This window comes from Ahaetulla prasina, chromosome 14 (assembly GCF_028640845.1).
Source record: "Ahaetulla prasina isolate Xishuangbanna chromosome 14, ASM2864084v1, whole genome shotgun sequence".
In the NCBI taxonomy this organism is placed as follows: domain Eukaryota; kingdom Metazoa; phylum Chordata; class Lepidosauria; order Squamata; family Colubridae; genus Ahaetulla; species Ahaetulla prasina.
In genome coordinates this window covers 19486020-19510295 of record NC_080552.1, presented here as the reverse complement: position 1 = coordinate 19510295, position 24276 = coordinate 19486020, and the positions used below count along the sequence as shown (strand labels likewise).

Genomic DNA, 24276 nt, shown 5'->3' with positions numbered 1-24276 from the left:
CATTGCTATTTTATTAATTTCTCGCCCCCAGCCCTTTACACGTGTACGTTTGTTCATCGTTTTACGCCCGTAAGAATGAAATTCATAATTGCAACCATCAGTAAAATGAATGAATTGGCATGTTTATACTGTAAAAAACAACAACAAAGTGGTCTTGATTATTTATTGTGGTTGAGGGAGCGGGTGGGTGGTTTGGATGTAAATAAGGCTGATCTCTCGGGGCAGGGGGTGGGGGCGGTTGGGAGGCGATTCTTTCCCCATTTTCCCTTTGCAAAGAAATATTGCCCTCGTGAGACCCCTTGGCCTTGAAAAAGGTGCCATCTGCCACTTTGGAGGACTGGGTGCTGTTTTTGGAAATTAATCTCAACTACTAGACTCTTCTTCCTAAGCAAAAAACTTCCTATAAACTCTGCTTTCATTGGCCTCTTAATTCTCTTTTTCTCTTTCTCTCTCTCTTTCTCTCCCATTCCTTCCTCTCTCTCTCTCTCTCTCTCTCTCTCTCTCTCTCTCTCTCTCTCTCTCTCTGTTTCTTTCTTTTTCGCTCTTTCTCTTCCCATTCCTTCTTCTCGCTCGCTGGCTCTCTTACTTTCTTTTTCTTTCTCCTTTCTTTCTCTCTCTGTTTGTCTCTGCATACAAAAAGCCTTCTGGCTTTGTCCTTTCTTCCTGGAAACTGCTTTGTTTTTTTTGTTGTTGTCAGAAATGCATTTATTTTGTCCCTTTCTCCCCCCACCCCCTCCTGTCTAGGCACTGTCTAGACACCACCAAAGCCCATATGGGCTGTATATTTTACCAAGAGGCGGGGCCACGTTTTATTTGTCACTTAGGAAGAAAACGGCTTCTTTGCCTTGTTAAAATGAAAAAGAAAGAAATAAAACCACGTTTAGGCTGCGATGCTTAACACGTGTGTGCGCGTGTGCCCACTAACCGCAGGGAAGTGGTTTTGTCACACCTCTTTTTATCTGTACAAAACAAGTTTACCTTTCTGTGTGAAGGAGGGACCTGAAGAAGAAAAAGGCCCACCGATGATGACTTGAATACCAGCTGGATTTCTGTTCAGCTGACAAAAAGCTGCCTTTTAAAAAAACAAAAGACATTTCTCTTCCTTTAAACTAGCCAAGCCTCATTGCTAATTTTTCAAAGCTCCTTATGGCCTAGGAGTCTGTTGGGTATTCTAGAGATGGCTGACCCAGTCTGGTAATTTTCCACCAGCTTAAGAGAGAATATACTGGTTTTGAGACAATTCATACTTACAGAATTTAAACCTTGTCAAAATATTTGTCTAGTTGGAGAGAGCTTGACTTGTGCTCCCTGTAGGCTCTTCAGAGGCCTTTAGATGTCCGTCTGCCGTTCAAGGCATTTACTATTTAAGGTTCATTGTTTTCTAGCATAAAAACTATATTGTGGTGAACAACAATACGGGTAGTCCTTGACTTAACAGCCGGTCGTTTAGTGACCATTCAACGTTACAACGGCACTGAAAAAAATGACTTACAACCGTTTTTCACACAACTGTTTTGATCACGCAATCAAAATTCAGGCGCTTGGCAGCTGACCCATATTTATGACCGTTGCTATATCCCGGGGGTCATGCGATCACTTTTTGTAATCTGACAAGCGAAGTCAGTGGGGGAACCAGATTCGCTTAACCGTGTTACCAACTTAACTGCAGTGGTTCACTTAACCATTGTGGCAAGAAAGGCAGTAAAATGGGGCAAAACATACTTATGTCTCACTTAGCAACAGACATTTCAGGCTCAATTGTGATCATAAGCCAAGGACTACCTATAATTCTTGTAACATGGCTTTTTTCCCCAAGCTATACTCTGAAGGCATTGTGGCCTGCTCAGAAAACTTATTGTGGTGAACGAGAAAATTCAAAATTACGATGATGGGTCTGTTCCCAGTCTGCAGGAATATTAGCTCACAAAGGTTTTAATCCTAAAATCTTACCCTGTCTTGCATCTATTCTAGGTCACTCTCCAGAATCTTCATTGGTTCGTTCAAGATAAATTTAAAACCAATATTCACATGAAATAAAACAGCCGTTTCCTAACAGTGTGGCCACTTTATAGCTGCAGATGAAGGGGCCATTGTGAGTGTTGTGATTGTATCTTCCCTGTTTCCTTTTAAATAATGTAAGCCTGGGAGGAAGAGGAACTGGCCTTTTCTGCTTTATGACCCTGAAGTTCAAAATTCTTTCTAAAATGGAATTATGGCACCCTCTTGTGGCTGAACTCTTGAGTGTAATACTTTTTCTCCACCTCCAAAACCTTCTATTTCCTTTTTATTGTTACATGCCCCCCCAAAAAAGGGAGAAAAAAACCTCTTTAAGAAGTAGCAATAACTGTTAATTAACCCTTTTCTGCTTTTCGGGACAAAAGGACTTAATAGTTAAGTTTTCTATTTTGGAACAGATTTGAGAAAGCAACCAAGATGTTAATTAAAAGAAAATTTCTATCAATATATGGGCCCAGATTTAAAGGCACTTTTATCCAGAGTGCTCTAAGTTACTAATCAAATTGAAATTCAGATCATATAATTGTTGTTCATAATATCTTGGCCTAAAATGGAACCATGTTTGTGCACATTGTAATTGCAGAATTTGTCCAAAGTACATAGCTGTTTACATTGTTTATGTATATCTTTTCTGCTTTTTGTAATTTAATTTTAAGAGTAGGTTTATTTTGGACAGTTATTTTCCCCTGTGTAATGTTGGAATTGGTCACTATTACTCTTCCTTTGCTTTAATCATGCAATGATTTTCTTTTTTAACTGTTTATATAACTTTATTGAAATGTTTGAAAGAAGATAAAAACTAGCACAATATGAAGAAAAAAGGAAAAGAACACAAATAGCCGAAGAAAAAAAGTGAAGAAAAACAGAGAAGAAAGAAAGAAAGAAAGAAAAAAAAAGGAAAGAAGTGGCTTCCAATAATCTTCATAGCAGTTATATTTTAAGCTCACTCTAAACTTATTATCATAATACTCTTCTTTCAATAATCTATCTTGTCTGATCATCAGAGCTCTAAATCATAAGTTCATATATTTTTCACTTGTACGCAAAACTTCCATGAGATTTTTCCAGACACCAATCAGTGTAGATGGTGTCTTTTCTCTAATCAAAGAAGCTAATTTATTCATCTCAACAAGAGCTATCAGTTTCACCAACTTACTTTCTAACTTTTTATCTATTAGTCCTATAAGTAAAAACATGTTTGGTTCACTTCAAAAATCCATGTTGCCTCTTGCTTTCTATGGATTTCAGTGCTTCTAATTTTGCTTTTCAGTGTAAGAGAAGAAATCGGCTTTGCTCTCTTCCGTTTTTCTCTCGGCTTTCTCTTCTTCTCTTTCTTCTCTCCTCTTTTCTCTCACCTCTTTTCTTGTCCCTTCTCCCTTCCCATCCTCCCCTTCCTTCCTCCTTCTTCCCTTCCCTTCCCCTTCTTCCTCTCCCTTCCCTTCCCATCCTCCCTCCTTCCTTCCCTTCCTCTCCCTTTCCTTCCCATCCTCTTCTTCCTTCTTCCCTCCTCTCCCTTCCTTCCTTCCTTCCTTCCTCTCCCTTCCCGTCCTCCCCTTCCTCCCTTCCATTCCCCTTCCTCCTCTCCTTTGCCCTTCCCATCCTCCCCTTCCCATCCTCCTTCCTTCCCTTCCTCTCCCTTCCTTCCCCTTCTTCCTCTCCTTTCCCCTTCCCATCCTCCCCTTCGCATCCTCCTTCCTTCCCTTCCTCTCCCTTCCCTTCCCCTTCATCCTCTCCCTTCCCCTTCCTCTCCCTCCCCTTCCCATCCTCCTCTTCCTTCCTCCCTCCCCTTCCCATCCTTTCTTCCTCTCCCTTCCCATCCTCCCCTTCCTTCTTTCCTCTTTCTCCTCCCTTCCTTCTTCTTTCTTCCCTCCCCTCCCCTCCCCTCCCCTTCTTATCATTTGAAAGCAAATCCAGAAATGTTGTTTGGACAATTCTGGTATCTTTGCTGCATCCTCGTCATCCTTTCCCGCGTGCTAAAGAAAGCCATTGGCTCACACGCAGGGGCAGAGCTTGTGCTCTGGTTGCTAGGTAACCGAAGGAAGGCCTGCCCGTGGGTGGGTGGGTGGTGGGCTCTGAATTGAATAGTACCTTGATCATTTTGATGTCATTTGTTGCCAGAGGGAGGTTGGGTATGCCTTTACTTTGACCACTAACCGACGTTATTCATTTGAAGGTTTCAGCCAAAGACACATTGTTTATTGTAACTGGGTTGTGGTCAGTCTACAACCATAAGATCCCATTGATATAATTTACTTCTCCCAAAGCCCTTTGTGTGCTTTGGCTTAGAGCCAAGCCGTACCTAAAATGTGGCTCTTGAGATATTCCCCCTCCTCCACTGGTTCTTCTCCCATCACCATCTTGGTCAGGAAAGATCCGTCTAAATTGTATATAGGTATTGATTTTCTCAGCAGTAGATCCCTTCAAATCTGTGTTTCATCTTTCCTGGGGCAAAAAAGTGGGGGGGGGGATTCTATCTTTTCCTTGATGGAGTTATGGATTTTGAAAGGGAAGCTGACTAACAGATGCCTCTTTGGTCATTTAGACAAAAAGTTGGAGAGGAGGAATGAAATGCAACTCCGTGTAAGAGGGTGGTTTTAAATTGTCAGTTAGAAATTAAAAGACGCTTGCTCCTGGGGAGGGAAGCTATGGCGAAGTTAGACAGCATACTAAAAAAGCAGAGACATCACCCTGCCAACAAAAGTGCATATAGTCAGCAAGGCTCTGGTGTTCCCAGTTGCAATGGATGGCTGTGAAAATTGGACCATAAGGAAGGCTGAGCGCCAAAGAATTGAAGGTCTTTGAACTCTGGGGCTGGAGAAGACTCCTGCGAGTCCCTTGGACTGCAAGGCCATCCAACTGGTCAGTCCTAGAGGAGATCAACCCTGACTGCTCTTTAGAAGGCCAGATCCTGAAGAGGAAACTCAAATCCTTTGGCCACCTAATGAGAAGGAAGGACTCCCTGTAGAAGAGCCTAATGCTGGGAATGATGGAGGGCAAAAGAAGAACGGGATGGCAGAGAGTGAGATGGCTGGATGGAGTCACTGAAGCAGTCAGCGTGAGCTTAAATGGACTCCAGAGGATGGGAGAGGACAGGAAGGCCTGGAGGAATGTTGTCCATGGGGTTGCAACTAACAACAAAGTTGTCAGCTATCATTACCCACTCGTGAACGGCCGTTTCCTCCAAAAAATGTGAAGTAAGAAGGAGCAATGCACGCTTAATCCTTCCGTATTTGTCAGCTTCAAATCATCGAGGCAGTTTTCCCTGGATGGAAACTCCAACTATGAACAGAAAATAAGTACTTTTTTTCCTTCTCTTCAAATCATCTTGTACGGTGTGTAGGGTCTGCTTGAGCAGGGGGGGTTGGACTACATGACCTACAAGGTCCCTTCTGACTCTCTTAATCTGTATTTTATCTACCTTTTCTCCGGGAGCCCTTTTTTGAGATTTCCAAAGGCTTAAAATAGTGCATGGAAGCTCTTATTTTTGTGTCTGCTCTCAACCACCTTTAAAAAGCCAAGAGGCCTTTGCAACAATTCTTAATTCTTAATGTCTAAAAAAAAGAGATAAACAGAGGAAGACCATAGAAATACCACTTCCCTGGAGATCTTCCTCTGAAAATTTTATTGAAAATACCAGGAAGGCAAACACATGTACAGGTAAACAACCATTTGTTTAAGCAAACATACCAAAAAAAAAAGTAAAGTGAACAAATGCAACAGAAAGCAGCTAGCAAGACAAATTGCAGCAAACAGGTAGTTCTGGTCTTACAACGGCTCCATTTAGTGACCGAAGTTACAACATCACTGAAAAAAGTGACTTGGGACCGTTTTTCACACTTTAACGACCATTGCAGCCTCCCCTGTGGTCACGGGATCAAAATCCAGACACCTGGCAGCCTGACTCACATTTATGACGGATGCAGAGTCCCCCGCTTTTGCGACCTTCTGACAACCAAAATCAATGGAGGAAGAAGCCAGGATCACTTAATGACCGTGTGACTACTAACTGAACAACTGCCGTGATTCACTTAACAACGGTGGTGAGAGAAAGGTCGTAACATGGGGCAAAACTCACTTCACTGTCTCACTCAGCAACCGGAAATTTGGCCTCCATTGCGGTCGTAAATCGAGGACTACCTATATAATTTTTTTTTTCCTTGAGGACTTTTTTATTTTTTAAACAAGCATTTATGTTTGATGTTCACCCGGAACCTGGGAATTTTATGCCCATGAGTGAACAATCTGGCAAAGATTTTTTTTAAAAAAAAACAACCACACAAAATCACCACTCAGTTTCCTTGTCAGGTGTGGGCCCTTAACAATTCAAGACCTCAACAACGCAAGCAGCTTTTTTGAGAGGGACGGGAACCTGTTATGCTCCTCCCCCCTCCCTTCATTTATGGCTTAGCTCATCGGCATCTTTTCTTGGGAAGGAGAACATATAATTTGGAAACGGCAGTCTTCCGCGGAGGGAGGGACCATCCCGCCAGGGATAGCAGCAGCAACTTCAGCCAGCATCTCGAGCTGGTACGGCCTCGGGCACGCCCGCGTCTCCTGGATGGCAGGACTCACTTCTGGGAAACAAAAGCCACAGGTTTCTACCGGCTCTGGAGTCTGGTTGCCCCCGGAGTCGCTTCCGAAACTTCCCGCTTCCATGAGACCATCTGAAAAAACAAAAACAAAAAAACCATGATTTTGATAACTCCTCGATTTATAATAGTTCATTTAGGGACCGTTCGAAGTGAACAGTGGCGCTGAAAAATATAGCAATAGCACTTGAGACTTATACACCGCTTCACAGGACTTTACAGCTCTAAGTAGTTTAATGGAGTCAGCCTTTCTCTCCTCCCCCCACCCCCAACAATCTGGGTCCTCATTTTACCGACCATGGAAGGATGGAAAGCTGAGTCAACTGGTGGTTTTTAAGAAAGGACTGGACAGTGTCTTGTCTGAGATGGTGTCTGCTTGATTAGAGGACTGGAGTAGAAGACCCTCATGGTCCCTTCCATATTTCTTTTCTTTTTTGTTCCGTTCCATTCCATTCCAACCCTAGCCCTAGCCCTAATCCTAACTCTATTCTGACTGTCTGTCTGTCTGTTTGTTTTATTGGAATTTGTCAAACAAAAACGAGAACAAGAGCCAGAGAATAAAAATACAATGACGGGGACAATAGGCACATTAATGTACTTATGCACACTCTCTCTACTATCTATTCTATTCTATTCTATTCTATTCTATTCTATTCTATTCTATTCCATTCCATTCCATTCCATTCCATTCCTTTCCTTTCCTTTCCTTTCCATTATTTTCTCTATTCTATTCTTTTATTTTATTTTATTCTATTATTATTCTATTCTATTATTCCATTCCATTTCATATTTTCTATTCTATTCTATTCCTTTCCATTATTTTCTCTATTCTATTCTATTCTATTCTATTCTATTCTATTCCATTCCATTCCATTCCATTCCATTCCATTCCATTCCATTCCTTTCCTTTCCTTTCCTTTCCATTATTTTCTCTATTCTATTCTTTTATTTTATTCTATTCTATTATTATTCTATTCTATTATTCCATTCCATTTCGTATTTTCTATTCTATTCTATTCCTTTCCATTATTTTCTCTATTCTATTCTATTCTATTCTATTCCATTCCATTCCACCCTAACCTTATTCTATTCCTATTCTATTCTATTCGAAATGGCTTCATTGCTAAACCACCTACACACAGGAATCTTCCGAGCATGTTCACAAGCACCCAAGGAAGGCCATTGCTTCAACCGGAAGAAGGAAGAGCGTGTACCTTTTGGTAGATCTCCCTTTTTATGGCAAGGCGGTGAGCTGGCTCGACAAAACTTCTCATCCCCCCTTCTTTGAAAGTAAAACCAAGTCAAGAGCAAGGAGAAGAGCAGAATGCAAAGGGAGAATCCCAGGGCCATGTACAGCAGCACCTGCTGGTCATAGGTAGCATCCAGTTTGCGCTGCAGAGGCTGGAGAGTAGCTGGGGTTGGTAAAGTGGTTGTAAAGGGCTCTGGAAGTCAGATGGGGTGGAGAGAGAGAAAGAAGAGTTAATAAATGTTTAGCCCACACTTTGATTTATTTCAGTACCAATTCTGACGTGTGGCCTCTGGATTTTGGATGCAAACAGATCAGACCTATGAATATCTGGGGAATTGTGGGATTCTTGATGCTCTCTGAGCTGGGTAGTTTTCTTGCAGACGTTTCATTACCAAACTAGGTAACATTATCAGTGCTAGAAGGGAGTGGGGATTGTAGAAAGGAGGAGGACTAGCAAGCTTGGTAGTTTTCTTGCAAGCATTTCATTACCAAGCTAGCTAACATTATCAGTGCTAGAAGGGAGTGGAGATTGTTGAATGGAGGAGGACTAAAGATCCTTGGTATTTTCTGAGCTTGGTTGTTGTTGTTGTTTTTTTGCAGATGTTTCATGAACCACTAAGCAACATCATCAGTGCTAAAAGGGAGAGGGAGAGTTTGCTACAAGCCACCACCTAGCACTGATAATGTTACTTAGTTGGGTCATGAAATGTCTGCTAGAAAACCACCAAGTTTAGAGAGCACCAAGGACCCCACAGCTCAACCCTGAGCTACAAATATTCTACTGGGGAACTTAGACTCTGAGCTGACTACCCAAGCAAAGGTTGGTGTTGGCAGATGGTTACAGGATTTGTATTCCATCAATAATATTCATTTGGTCCATAACCAAAAACTTAAAACCAAAAAAAACCCAAAGTCAATAAATGCAATAAAATACGAATTCAGCTAGCAGAATAACCCACAGCATATAACATTCCCTTCTTCATGACTATATTAAGCATGATATTGATGCCCACTAAGAATTGGGAATTTAATGCCCATCAGTAAACAATCAGGGACATAGTGGCTCAATGGCTAAGATGCTGAGCAAGTTGATTGGAAGGTCGGCAGTTCAGCGGTTCGAATCCCTAGTGCCGCGTAAGGGGGTGAGCTCCCGTTAACTTGTCCCAGCTTCTGCCAACCTAGCAGTTTCGAAAGCACGTAAAAAATGCAGGTAGAAAAATAGGGACCACCTTTGGTGGGAAGGGAACAGCACTCCGTGCGCCTTTGGCATTTAGTCATGCAGGCCACATGACCACGGAGACGTCTTCGGACAGCACTGGCTCTCTGGCTTTGAAACAGAGAGGAGCACCGCCCCCTAGAGTCAGGAATGACTAGCATGTATGTGCGAGGGGAACCTTTACAATCTGGGAAAGATTTTTTTAAAAAAAAAAATAAAACCACTGCTGGGGTTCCTTGTGACCTGTGGGGGAAAAAAAATTCCTCCTTGAGAAATGCAAAGGATTTGCTTTCAGGAGGTAACTACGGTTGTATCCCTGCCACATTTTTTTTCACTCCCTGGGCACCTTTGTGACCAAATCTGCCCATAACGTAACTAACTGGGCCGTGGGGAAGAATTCTGGGTTGTGCCTTGAGTTTTGGGTTGGAAAACACAAAGAGGAAAAAGGAATCTTCCTTGAGCTCCAGCCGGCCGTTTTGAGAAAGATCCTCCTCGGCTCTTACTTCTACAGAAAGGTACGCATTGTTTCGGGTGTTGCCCGCAGATGCTGAAGCATTTGACGCATTCTCTCAGGAGCTGGTCGTAGTAGGATCCCTCTTGCTTGCTGCACTCCAAGGAGCCTACAAGGAGTAAAGCGAGAAGAGAGTTTTGTGCAAAGGGGAGAGGAATCTGCCCATCTCTTTCTCCACCCACAAAGGGACCACCGCCCGATTGCCTGGCTGGCCGGCTGCTCATTGGCTAGCCAAGCCTGTAGCCATGGAAACAGCAGCATCCTCGAGACAGCGAATGCAGCAAAAGGAGATGTGACTTCCCCTCCTTTCCATCTCCCTGCGTCCTTGAACATCTCTGGATGCTAAGCTCTGGAGCTTGGCAAAGGATGCGTAGTCAAAGGCGCTTTAGAGCGGGTGGTGGTGGTGTCCCACCTTGGCCATTTTTAAGACTCATGGACTTCAACACCCAGGATTCTGGGAATTGAGGTCTTAAAAGTGGCTAAAGTTGGACCTCTCTGTTTTAGAGCATGAAAGCCAATTCAGGAAACACTTTGGGAGTCAGGGGCGTGGACAGCTCCTTCCTTATTTGGCTTCCCAGCAACCCACCTTCTGCAGATGTGCAAAGGAAGTAGTTCTACACCAAAGTTCAGCAACCTTAAACACTCAAAAGACCCATTTGGACCCGTTTCCCACAGAAAAGAAAACACCGGGAGCCACAAAACCCTTCCCCCTGCCTGGCTATTTCCCGAGCGGCCACAAAACTAGCAATTGTAGTTGAACTAAAGATTCTGTTTTCTTCTGAAACTTCTTTTCTTGGATTTATCCATGGTTGAAAAACTTAATAAATTGTGCGTCAGTGCACGTTGTCGGTTGTGGTGCACGTTTTGAGCGACAGGGAGCCGCAGCAGAGGGATGAAAGAGCCACATGCGGCTCCAGAGCCACAGGTTGCTGACTCCTGGTATATACTGTTGTGTCTCGTCCGATCTCACCACAGCCGGGGCCTTCTTATCTGCTTCCGAACATGGAGGAATGTCCTAGTATGCCTCCCGGCCCCAGCCCTGGCTCCATGCCCAGACAGGCTGAAGAGGAGGAAGTATCTCCAGCCCCCAGCTCTGGCTCCATGCCCAGGCAAATGGAGCAACTAGACCCCTCCCCCTCCTCCACAGCATGTGAGCCTGAGGGAGGTCAATTGCCAACAGCTGCAGACTGGAGTGACCCTCGCGTCAGAAGACTTGATAGATGGAGGCAACAGAAGGAAGGGAGGGGGAGGCCTGGATAAGTGCTGAGTCATGGAGCCACACCCCATGGCCTATATAAAGGACCTACTTTCTGGCATTCTCTGAGTCAGGCAAAGTCTAAACATATCTTGCTGAAGTCACTTTCTGGTTTCCTGCCTGCCCTGAGGACTTTGCTAGGACTTTGGCAGAGCTGCAGAGGCACACCTGATTCGGATTTCCCTGACCCGGCCGTCAGCGGAGGAGTGGGACACGACATATACCAACAGAAGACCACTTCATACATTGCTACCTCCCTAAATATCCCCAGTCATCCATGAGTTGTAAAACAGAGAAGCAAGTTCTCCATGGGTTGCTGAACTTCAACGCCCATCAACCTTTAGATCAGCATGGCAAATGGTCCGTGATGCTGAGAACTGGGATTTAGTAACATCTAACCAGCCATACGCTGACCATCCTTGATCAAAACCCGGACAGCTGGTTACCGTGAACTTCGATCAACCTCCTCTCATCCTCCAAAAACATCTGGAGGTCAATGGGTTGAAGAAGGTCTCTTGGTAAAGCATTGAGTGGTAGGGTCCTCTCGCTGGAGCTGAACAAACAACCACATCTGCAGCACCTCTACTGGTGCTGGAAGGGCAAATATCTCCCCCCTCCCAGTTCTACCGTGATCCGTGGACTGCTTTGGAGGGCCAAAATGGCCGAACAATGCAACAATTTCAGTGGGAAGCCATAAAACATCATTTTTAGATGCTTACTGCAGACATCGGCGCATCCCTGGAACTTGAGCGGCTGACAAGCATATTTGCAAGACACGCAGTTACCCAGAAGGCCATCCCAGTACTGGTCTTTCGAGCACGGCATGATCCGTTGAAAGCGCACGTCTGAATCCAGGGCGGTCTCTAAAAACGGAACAACAGGTTGCAGAAAAAGAAGTCTGATAGAGTTGGCTACCTAGAATCACAGAGTCGGAAGGGACTCCGGAGGTCTTCTAATCCAACCCCTTCTGCCCAAGGCAGGGAGTCCTTATTCCATCCCAAACAGATTGTTGTCCAATCTTTTCTTGAAAACCTCCATCGATAGAGCATCTACAACTCCTGGAGACAAGCTATTCCATTGATAAATTGTTCTCACTATCAGGAAATTTCTCCTTAATTCCAGGTTGAATCTCCTTCTGCTCAGCTTCCAGCCATTGCTCATCTCACCCTCATCTCTGTGACTGCCTCTATCATATAACCCTTAATCCTAGTTTATGTCTAGACTAGACACAGCTAGTTCCCCCCAACCGTTCATCATACAGTTTAGCCTCCCAGCGCCCCAAATCATCTTCGTTGCTCTTCTCTGCACTCTTTCTAGGCTCTGGGCATCTTCTTTGTATCATGGCGACCAGAACTGGATTCAATATTCCACATGTGATCTCACTACCGCAACATAGAGCGATACTACTACTAATACGGTTTCTTTTTTTCACCCTGCAGTGTTGTGTGCATTCAATTCATGCCCTACATGACTCATGCGTTGTGCAACTGGGATTTTATTCAATAAACACAGCTAGACTTCTACAGAGGAATTATTGAGTCTGTCATCGGCACCTCCATAACTGTCTGGTTTGGCCCTGTAACCAAACAAGACAGACACAGACTTCAACGGATAATTAGATCTGCAGAAAAAACAATGGCTTCCAATCTGCCTCCCATTGAGGCCTTGTATACTGCACGAGTCAAAAAGAGGGCTGTGAAAATATTTATAAACCCATCGCATCCTGGACATAAACTGTTTCAACTCCTACCCTCAAAACAATGCTATAGGGCACTGCACACCAGAACAATAGACACAAGAACAGTTTCCCCCCCCGAATGCCATCACTCTGCTTAACAACTAATTTCCACAACATTGTCAAATTAACTACTAAAACTGTATTACTATTAGTCTTCTCTTCCTTACTAGTACCTAACTCTTCCCACTTATTATAACCATGTTGCTTGTATCTTTCAATTTACATTATTTGTATTTGTTTCCTAGTACGATTTGACAGCTTATTAGTAACCTTGACTATCACTAAGTGTTGTATCTTTTTATTCTTGATGAATGTATTTTATTCTCCTTATGTACACTGAGAGCATATGCACCAAAGAGAAATTCCTTGTGTGTCCAATCACACTTGGCCAATAAAGAATTCTAGACAGAGTGGCTGTGGATGCCGGCATCCCGATACAGTCAGCTAAATCCGCGGCTGACCATCGGTGGCGAGTCATTGGCCCCGATGGAAAGGGTCCGCAACTTAGGCGTCCTCCTGGATGAACGGCTGTCTCTAGAAGACCATTTGACGGCCGTCTCCAGGAGAGCGTTCTACCAGGTTCGCCTGGTACGCCAGTTGCGCCCCTTTCTGGACCGGGATGCCCTATGCACGGTCACTCACGCACTCGTGACGTCTCGCCTGGATTACTGCAATGCTCTCTACATGGGGCTCCCCTTGAAGGGCATCCGGAGGCTACAGTTAGTCCAGAATGCGGCTGCGCGGGTGATAGATGGAGCCCTCGTGGCTCCGTGATAACACCCATCCTGCGAGGATGCACTGGCTACCTGTGGCTTTCCGGGTGCGCTTCAAGGTTTTGGTGACCACCTTTAAAGCGCTCCATGGCATTGGGCCGGGCTACTTACGGGACCGCCTACTGCTACCGAATATCTCTCACCGACCCGTGCGCTCTCACAGAGAGGGTCTCCTCAGGGTGCCGTCGGGGCGGCAATGTCGGCTGGCGACACCCAGGAAGGGCCTTCTGTGGGGCCCCACCCTCTGGAATGAACTACCCCGGACTTCGTCAGCTTTCGGACCTCCGGACCTTCCGCCGCGGGCTTAAAACGTATTTATTTAATTGTGCAGGGCTGAGCTAGATTTTAAATTATTGGTTTTAAATTGGGTTTTATTTGATATTTTAATTCTAAATTTACGGGCTTGTTAGAATCAGTTTTTTAATTGTTTTATATTGTATTTATATGTCTTTTAAATGCCTGTACACCGCCCTGAGTCCTTCGGGAGATAGGGCGGTATATAAATTTGAATAAATAAATAAATAAATAAATAAATCTATTCTATTCTATTCTATTCTATTCTATTCTATTCTATTCTATTCTATTCTATTCATGGTGACACAGGTGACTCCAGTGTCATGTTAATGCTCCAAGATGGAGAAATTTTAATTTTACATTGGAAACTTTAAAGATCACGCACAGAACCTGGCTGGCATTAAAGTCTGATTCATACATCACTCTGAGGTGCGGTTTATTTTAACCAGGTTGTGTTGCATGAATCACAATGGCCCAGTTCATCCACAAAGACTCTACATCATGCTTTGGATGGAAACTGTAATGGCTGACCCGCCTTGCAATGACTCAACAAAACTGACACCGCAACTTAAGCGAAAGCAAAGTACGAGTCACACAGGGCTGTGTGTGATTCCACCATCTTTGCGTTTCCCACATGGAACTTTTATGTTCTCGCAACCTCAGCTGCGTCGAAATAAGATTTTTTTGTAATTTACATTAGAAAAATCAAACTGCACGGAGAAAGCTCTATGAAAACCAACCAAGATATTTGTGCGAAGGTCTTCGCACAAAATTGGAAATGCAGAGAGAACCCACAGGAGGCAGAAATAATCAACAAAATATTGACCTGTGCAGAAATGGACAGGTCAACAATGGAGCTCAAAAGACAAAGATGAATCGGAATTAATAATAATAATAATAATAATAATAATAATAATAATAATAATAATAATAATAACAACAAGAAGAAGAAGAAGAAGAACAACAACAACAGAGTTGGAAGGGACCTTGGAGGCCTTCTAGTCCAAACCCCGGCCAAGGAAGGAAACCCTATACCATCTCTATGTAACCTGGTATATATTCTATGTAACCTGGAATACATTTTATAAATGGCTAGAGAAAAGGAGGAATGTAGGAATAGAGAATTAGAAACAAAGTGAGGAACAGGGGAGAAAAATAAATCAAATAATATAAGAAATATTTGATAGGAGTAAACAGGATTTGAATAGATACGAAGGGAGTATGTATGTAACTGGAGTGTGATTGAATGTACAAAAAGTATATATGGAATATGCATGATGTTATATTGTAATCTAGACAAAAGAAAAAGTGTTAGAAAAGTTTGTACCAGACAAGTCACACCATGTCTAATGTTTTTAAAGTGTATATTTAATAAAATTAATAATAATAAAAACAAGAAAACCAACCAAGATATTTTTTTTAAAGAAGACTCCTCCCATTTTCAGCAGGCTGATGGGCAGAAGTAGAAACTTCCAAAGTTTTGCCATCTTTAGACCTAATTGGAAGATGGCTATTGCAGATTGAATGCGGCAGTTGCCTGTAGGAATTGCGACAGAGAGCCTCGTCCCATGATTTTTAAAAACACAAAGCTTTCTGTGACTCTGATGGGTCCCTCCTTCAGGCAAAATGCCCAGGCTAGGAAATAAAACTGTAGATAATGTTTTTTTGGGGAGGGATATGCAAAAGATAAACATATCAGTGAGGGCTACGCACTACTGGAGCGAATCCAACCTTTAAAAGAAGAAGCTTGTATACCAGCTCTTCTAAACTGTTTTTCCCTGGTCGTTTATTTGATTAAATCCTGTCTTTTCTCATTTCCCTCTAATTACTTGACTTCCCTTCCAGAGGACAAGAAATACACAATGGATGGAAACTAATCAAGGAAACAACCAACCCAAGAACTGAGGAGAAATTTCCTGACAGAACAATTAACCAACTTGCCTCCAGAAGTTGTGGGGGCTCCATGACTGGAGGTTTTAAAGAAGAGATTGGACAACCATTTGTCTTAAGGGGTTTAGGGTCTCCTGCCTGAGCAGGGGGTTGAACTAGAAGACTTCCAAGGTCCCTTCCAACTTAGTTATTCTGTAATTTATTTATTTTAAAGGCTAAATCAGAAGATGAGCATTTGAAGGAGCTTGGTACGTCTAGGCTAACAAAGAGAAGGACTACAGGGTGACATGAGAAGACAGGAAGGCCTGGAGGAAGGTTGTTCATGGGGTCACGATGGGTCAGACATGACTTCGCAACTAACAACAAAGTTGTCAGCTATCATTACCCACTCGTGAACGGCCGTTTCCTCCAAAAAATATGAAGTTAAGAAGGAGCAATGCACACTTAATCCTTCGGTATTTGTCAGCTTCAAGTCATCGAGACAGTTTTCCCCGGATGGAAACTCCAAATGTGAACAGAAAATAAATACCTTTTTTCCTTCCTTTCAAATCACATTGTATGGTGTGTAGGGTCTGCTTGGGCAGGGGGGTGGGTGGGTTGGACTAGATGACCTACAAGGTCCCTTCCGACTCTCTTAATCTGTATCTAAGTCTTCCAATATTTTGAAGGGCCGTCACAACAAGAAGGGACCTACCTATTCTCCAAAGAATCCGAGGACAGGACAACAAGTAATGAGTGGAAGAATATCAGAAACGGATCCAACCTAGAACTAAGGAGAAATTTCTTTCTTATCTTCAGACGTTGTGAGTGCTCCATCATTGGAGGTTTTCAAGATGTTGGACGGCCATTTGTCCGGAATGATTTAGACCAGTGATGGGGAACCTTTTCGGGATGCGTGTGCAAGCATGTGTGCTGCAGCACTGGAAACCCAAAGACCAGCTGGCCGGCATGTGCATGTCTGTTTTTTGCTCGTTTTTCAGACCTGAAAAGAGCCTGAAAAACACCCTGAAAATGGCCTAAAAACAGCCTGGAAAAATGGCCCAAAAAATGCCCAGAAAAGGCCGTTTTCAGGGTGTTTTCCAGCGCCCACAAATGTGCCACAAACCAGAAGAACAGCCCATAGTCCGCCATCATGGATATAGGGTCTCCTGCTTGAGCAGGGAATTGAACTAGAAGATCTCCAAGGTCTCTTTCAACGCTGATATTCTGTATTCTTCTTCTCTGGATCAGTCCTTTCCAGAGAAGAAAAAAGTTAAGAGACCAGAGAAATGGAGATAGCAGAAGGGTTAAGGGCCCCCAGTCCACCTGTCCGGGAGGACACCTGCAGCTGGGTTGTGTGTCAAAAGAAAACACCAAGGTTGAAAAACAATTATGGAGTTTCAGAAAAGACTAGAAAATAACCCATCTAGCCTGTTGGGAGACTGAATTGAGATTATTTGCATTTGCTGCCAAATTTTCCTGGAGGCACTTGACTTGTCTCATCGCTGTGAGAAACAAAAAAGAAAAATTGGATCTGTTCTTAGGAACCACGAAGACCAAAAAGTTTTAATTCCTTCGCAATTCTTTTTGTTATCAATCTGCAGGGCTCATTCGTTGAAGCCTTGAAGCAAAAATAAATAAATAAATAGAAAAATAGCAGCCGCTCCTGAGGCAGATACAACTTCGAAAAAGACAAGACAAAACAAGCAACGAGAAAATGGAGGAGATTTGCAAATGTGTTATTCACTGGCTTTTTAAAAAGAAGCCGTTCTTTAAAAAAAAAAATCTGTTGCCAATCTCACAACCAAACGTGTGTGGTATTTTGGCATTTCTCCCTGAGTTCACAAGGATAGGTTTATTTCTTTACTTTGGCAACTCGAGTGGGTGCATCATGGCGCTTAGACAAGATTGCCCAAGTTTGCCCACACCAATGATTTATGGCACTGCTCAACTCAACAACTCAACTCAGCTCAATCCATGCACCTAGACAGCTCTCAGAGGTTTAAACTTCTCCAAGCTTTGAACCTGGTGAGCTAAGCCCACCATAATCACATCTAGTGATATTTTTATTGCAAGCATCACTACTTTTTAGAAAAGAGTTTGACCTCCGACCAGCAGCAATTCTGCACTCCAGAAAGGAAATGTGGAGTGGGCCCTCCCCCAAAAAAGCTCGATGTGATTTTATTTCACGTGGCCTTAAATTGAATTAAAACATAAACCCTGAAATTATTTTCCATTCATTTAATCCTTTCCCTCCCATCTGGTTTAAATTTTACAATTTGGTAGCAACTTTCGTATGCCATCTGGGGCTGGACCCAAAGTTTCTGGAAGCCACACGCAATTCTTTTTTTTTCCTTAAGTTTTATTTATTTTATTTATAATACTTTTCATCTCCATCAAACAGTGTGTGAACTGGGTACGGTTATTTGAAAATTCATAGTTTGCAGTGTAATGTATTCATTACATTAACATTGATAGTATAATTCTATATCAAGATAACTTACAATAGTATATGGCATCATCATAAACTTCTCTCCATAGTAACATTTTCTCTTCTTATATCTCTTCTTTCCTAACTTCTGTTTCTATTCTCTAGCCATTAATAAAATACATCCCACATCAGAAAATATTCAGTTTCTTTTCTGTCCTTAATGATAAGTGTTAATCTGTCCATTTCTGCGCATTCCATTATTTTCTGAATCACTCTCTCATCTGACGGGATTTCCTCACACTTCCTTGATGTGCAAATACAATCTTTTTTTTTAAATACATATTTTTTATTTTATAGACAAACAAACATACAATACATGCCCAGAAACAAGGAACTATTGGATCAAAATTACAACATGGTTAGAAGAAATGCTTGAACAACATAGAGAGTTAAAACTGGAGATGTTCCCACTGGGTATCCTCCCAGAGAAAGTTAGTAAAGAAAAGATATATTTGATTATACATGTAATAACTGCAGCAAGGATAGTATTTGCGCAAAGATGGAAAGCAGAAAAAGTCCCTTCAGAAGAAGAAATAATTAAGAAAATATTAGATTGTGCAGAAACAAATAGATTGACTTTGATAATTAAAGAGAGAGAGGAGTAGGAATACTATAAGGTATGGAGACAATTTTATAATTGGTTAGAGAAGAGAGATAGATAAATGTATTATAATAATGAATAAGAAAATGATATAATAAATGTATTATGGGGAGAATGTTACAACAAAGGAGTGGGGAAAAATCAAGAAATGATGAAGATAGGAGAAGGAAGAAGAAGGAGGAGGAGGAGGAGGAGAAGGAGAAGGAGGAGAAGAAGAAGAAGAAGAAGAAGAAGAAGAAGAAGAAGAAGAAGAAGAAGAAGAAGAAGAAGAAGAAGAAGAAGAAGAAGAAGAAGAAGAAGGAGAAGAAGAAGAAGAAGAAACACCTAGATGATACACTGAATGATTGACTATGTATTGCGCAAATACCATCTTAGGCGCAGTCAGTACGTGTAAAATCAAATTTTTGTTGTATTCTGAAGGGTCAAATTTTTGACTTTTTTTAAAAAAATATCAGATTTGACTTACACTTTTCCCCCTGCTGAACCGAGTTGAACTTCTCTTTGCTGATGGTCATCTTCTTCATGTCATCTCGATGTGTCCCTGATCCTATGCTTGTGGGGTTTATTATGAGTCCTTCATTTGATTAGAGTCTCTCTGTGTGTTTCCTGGGGGTTTCCCCTCCTAGGCTTCAGATGCAAACCAACTCAACAAAACCCGAACCAGAAGGAGGTCCTTCTTTGAGTTTCCCTCCCTAGGGAACGTCAAAAACTCAACTTCAGTCATTTTTTAACCTCTCTTCTTCCAGAAAAAGATTATTCAGTTTGCTTTGTAAATGTCAACAGGGTATTGGTGTGGGAGATGCCAGCTCAAAGTTACCCAGAACTTTTGAGAATGAGGAAATTTCTTCCTGGGTGGGACCTTTATTGTTACTCCCTTGTTGCATTTCTTGAGAGATGAAGATAGGTCATCCCCTCTTTCAAGACCAATGTCTCAGTTCTTCAACCATGGTTGTGGCTTTGATGCTACAGGAGGGAATCTTTTTCTGATTCCAACCCAACGATTCTAATCTCAATTGTTGGCTCCCTCGGCATCTTCTGGATAGGATCAATGATGAATGGAAACTAACCAAGGAGAGGACAAACTTAGAACTAAGGAAGAATTTCCTGGCAGCGAGAACAACTGAATCATTGGAACGACTTGCCTCCAGAAGTTGTGGGTGCTCCAATACTGGAGGTTTTTAAGAAGAGATTGAACAACCATTTGACTGGAATGGTATAGGGCTTCCTGCTTGAGCAGTGGGTTGGACTAGAAGATCTCCAAGATCCCTTCCAGGCCTAAAAATCTATGTTTCTGAGATAGATAGATGGATGGATGGATGGATGGATGGATGGATAGATAGATAGATAGATAAATAGATAAACAAATAAATAGATAAGATAAGATACAGACAGAGGTAGGGAGAGATGGATAGATGGATGGGTGGATAGATGGATGGAAGGATGGATGGATAGATGAAACAATTTGCCTCTAGAAGTTGTAGATGCTCCAACATTGGAGGTTTTTAAGAAGAGATTGAACAACCATTTGTCTGCAATGATATAGGGCTTCCTGCTTGAGCAGGCCCACTGCAACTACATAGCAAAAAAGCTCTAAGAGTTGTAAACCTAATTTTGCGTAGCTTCTTTTCCAAAAACACCACACTACTAACCAGAGCATATAAAACATTTGCTAGACCAATTCTAGAATACAGCTCGCCTGTTTGGAACCCTCACCACATCTCTGACATCAATACAATTGAACGTGTCCAGAAATATTTTACAAGAAGAGTTCTCCATTCCTCTGAAAACAATAAAATACCTTATCCCACCAGACTTGAAATCCTAGGCTTAGAAAACTTGGAACTCCGTCGCCTTCGACAAGACCTAAGTTTAACTCACAGAATCATCTATTGTAATGTCCTTCCTGTTAAAGACTACTTCAGCTTTAATTGCAATAATACTAGAGCAACTAATAGATTTAAACTTAATGTCAACCGCTTTAATCTAGATTGCAGAAAATATGACTTCTGTAACAGAATCATCAGTGCTTGGAATACTTTACCTGACTCTGTGGTCTCTTCCCATAATCCTAAAAGTTTTATCCAAAAACTTTCTACTATTGACCTCACCCCATTCCTAAGAGGATCATAAGGGGCGTGCATAAGCGCACAAACGTGCCTACCGTTCCTGTCCTATTGTTTTTCTTTTCTTCTTCCTATATATATGCTTATACCTCCTTATATTTACCCATATATGTGTTTATTTACTATATAATCTTTTTGTATGATACCTACATATATTGTTGTGACAAAATAAAATAAATAAATAAAAAATAGATTGAACTAGAAGACCTTCAAGGTCCCTTCCAACTCTATTATTCTGTCCTACTGTTTGACAAATTTAGCTGCTTATTACTATCCATGGGGACTAGTATAGGAAGCACAAACAAGAAAATTAGACAGTCATTTTTATTTTTTCCAGCCTAAGGGTCAATCTCAAGTCTAGGACCACCTTCAAATCTAGAAGTCCACCAAGTATTCCGGTGCTAGATCTTATCCACAGCCTTGGCAAGCTCCACGTTTAAATATTGCATATTGCATACTGTACCACAAATAGTGGTGTTTAATTGCCTTGCATTCTGAACCTTCTTCTCAGCTAGATTTTGAGTTGTCTTTGGAGATTCTCAGTCTTCCAGGTCCTGGTTGTCCCAACGGTTCTTTTTCAAGAGGCAACTGGACTTTCTGTTTTTTCTTGGAAGATGTTTCGCTTCTCATCCAAGAAGCCGCTTCAGAGCTTAAGTTAACAAATGGGTCTCTTCCCACTTAACAACAGAAGTTTTCTTTTTACAAAATTTACAAAATTTTGTTTTACAACCTTCCTTGCCTCCATGGTTCAGTGAATTATTGCAGGTGATCAGTTAGTAAGTAACCCGCTTTGTGAAGTGAATCCAGTTTCCCCATTGACTTAGCTCATCAGGAGGTCCCAAAAAGAAGATTTTAAATGTTCTAACTTCTGTTTCTGTTAGTTAACCATTGATAAAACGAATCCCATATTTCAAAATATTACATGTCTTCCTTCCCTTTAATTTAAAGTGTTAATCTATCCATTTCTGCACATTCTAGTATTTTTTAAAATATTATCTTCTCTTCTATAGGGATCTCCACGCTTTTCCAATGTTGTGCAAATACAATTCTAGCCACTATTAATACATGTAGTATTAGGTACATAGTCCCTCTATTATATTTTCCTGGTATGATACCCAACAGAAATATCTCTGGTTTTAAATCGATACGTTCCTGTATCAATTTTTCTATCCAAGCATGTATTTTGGCTTTTGTTCAAAGTTGTAAATTTGAATGGTCACTAAACGAACTGTTTTAAGTCGAGGACTACTCGTACTCCCGGCCATGTGGCAATGGATAGAAGGACTTGCCCTTCGGGTTATGAAACTATCATCTGCTTCAGGAGAGGCTCAGAGAAGTCAATTTTCTCTGTTTTGAACTTTATCACCCTGCTAGTACTCGAAAGTAGCAGATTTGCTTTCGACACAAAGCGGTCATCTGTTGTTAGTTTCTCCAAATTCTTGTAGTCAACAAGCTGAGTTCTGGTGCCCCCACAAACTTTTCCCAAGCTAAACCGATCTTCTCGCCTTCTTCTGGCCACCAACACCAAAGCTGGAGAGAATGGGGTGGCTAAATTCCAACATACGTCGCCGCCACAGATCGGGTGCAGCTGCTGAAGTTCAGGGAGGGGGAGCAGAAGTTTAGGACAAACTTGAGATTCAGAAACAGCTTTTTTGAAATGAATCAAGTCGATTCCTCCCGCTGACATCTATTGTTAATTGTAAGAACAATTAACCAGTGGAACAATTTGCCTCCAGAAGTTGTGAATTCTCCAACACTGGAGGTTTTTAAGAAGAGATTGGACAACCATTTGTCTGAAATGGTGTAGGGTTTCCTGCCTGAGCAGTGGGTTGGACTAGAAGACCTCCAAGGTCTCTTCTCTTCTCTTCTCTTCTCTTCTCTTCTCTTCTCTTCTCTTCTCTTCTCTTCTCTTCTCTTCTCTTCTCTTCCCTTCCCTTCCCTTCCTCTTCCCTTGTTCTATTCTATTCTATTCTATTCTATTCTATTCTATTCTATTCTATTCTATTCTATTCTATTCTATTCTACAGTTCCTTACCAACAGTGGAGAAATAGTTGTTCTTGTCTTATTTGGTTCTGCAACCCAACTGGACAGACACAGACTTCAGAGGATAATTAGAACTGCAGAAAAAACAATGTCTACCAACTTGCCTTCCATTGAGGACCTGTATACTGCACGAGTCAAAAAGAGGGCTGTGAAAATTTATTTACAGACCCCTCACATCCTGGACATAAATTGTTCCAACTCCTACCCTCAAAACGACGCTATGGAGCACTGCACACCAGAACTAGACACAAGGACAATTTTTCCTGAATGCCATCACTCTGCTAAGCAAATAATTCCTTCAACACTGTCAAACTATTGACTAAGTCTGCACTACTATTAATCTTCTCATCATTCCCATCGCCCATCTGCTTCCACTTATAACTGTATGACTCTAACTTTGTTGCATGTATCCTTATGATTTATATTGACTGTTTCTTAATATGATTTGATTGCTTATTTGTACCCTATGACTATCATTAAGTGTTGCACCTTATGATTCTTGACGAATGTATCTTTTCTTTTATGTACACTGAGAGCCTATGCACTGAAGGCAAATTCCTTGTGTGTCCAATCACACTTGGCCAATAAAGAATTCTCTTCTCTTCTCTTCTCTTCTCTTCTCTTCTCTTCTCTTCTCTTCTCTTCTCTTCTCTTCTCTTCTCTTCTCTTCCCTTCCCTTCCCTTCCCTTCCCTTCCCTTCTCGGATGTTTTTTGGATTTTCTAGTCTAGCCTACATCCTTCATCCTTCACAGTATTAACTGGGTCAAATCCTGTGAACATTTTTTCAGGATAACTTGGTTGGTGAGTTTTATGGCAAATATCTTCCATAATAAAAACATTTTACATCTGCAGACCAGCTATAGACACTCCCCGGCTTACAATTATTCATTTAGCGACCGTTCACAGTTACAATCAGTCGTCTCACTTACAACTACACAGTCCCGTGAGCAAAATTCGAACACCTGGCAATTGACTCGTATTTATGGCGGTGTCCCGAGGTCACGTGATCCTGTTTGGCAACCTTCTGACAAGCACGGGAAAGCCAGATGTGCTTAACAACTGAGTTACCAACTTAACAACAGCAGTGATTCACTTAACAAGGGTAGCAAGAGAGATTGTGAAATGCTGGTGCAAAACTCACTAAAGCCACAGAAACATTGGGATCAATTCAGAGGTGGTATTCACTTACTTTCCCTACTGGTTTGCAAACGTGAGTGCTCAACCCTCGCTTCGCTCACACATGCCACCTCCGCGCAAGTGCGTGTCCTTCCATAGGACGGCATAGCGCCGGGACAGGTGATTTCCTCTACCAGTTCAGGCGAACCGGTTCAGGCAAACCGATCTGAACCGGCTGAATACCATCTCTGGCTCAATTGTGGTCATAAGCCGAGGACTATGTATGATTGTGGGGGGATGAGGAACTCTCGTTGGCCTGTTTCACACAGCACATTTGATAATATTTTCTCAAACCCGCACTGCTAAAAACCCCTCCTCCCTTTTTCCTTTG

The 24276-nt window shown here is 42.1% G+C and overlaps 1 protein-coding gene across 1 annotated transcript; it reads right to left on the bottom strand.

Annotated features, from left to right (window-relative positions):
* Positions 1–5492: 5492 nt before the first annotated feature.
* On the bottom strand, positions 5493–19168 carry TNFRSF13B (TNF receptor superfamily member 13B). Its single transcript, XM_058157512.1, has 5 exons — positions 19069–19168; positions 11556–11699; positions 9574–9690; positions 7820–8047; positions 5493–6680 (listed from the first exon to the last, which is right to left on the bottom strand). Exons 2-5 carry the CDS (start codon positions 11659–11661, stop codon positions 6421–6423), a joined length of 711 nt encoding a protein of 236 aa, XP_058013495.1. The 5' UTR covers positions 11662–11699; positions 19069–19168; the 3' UTR covers positions 5493–6420.
* Positions 19169–24276: the final 5108 nt, after the last annotated feature.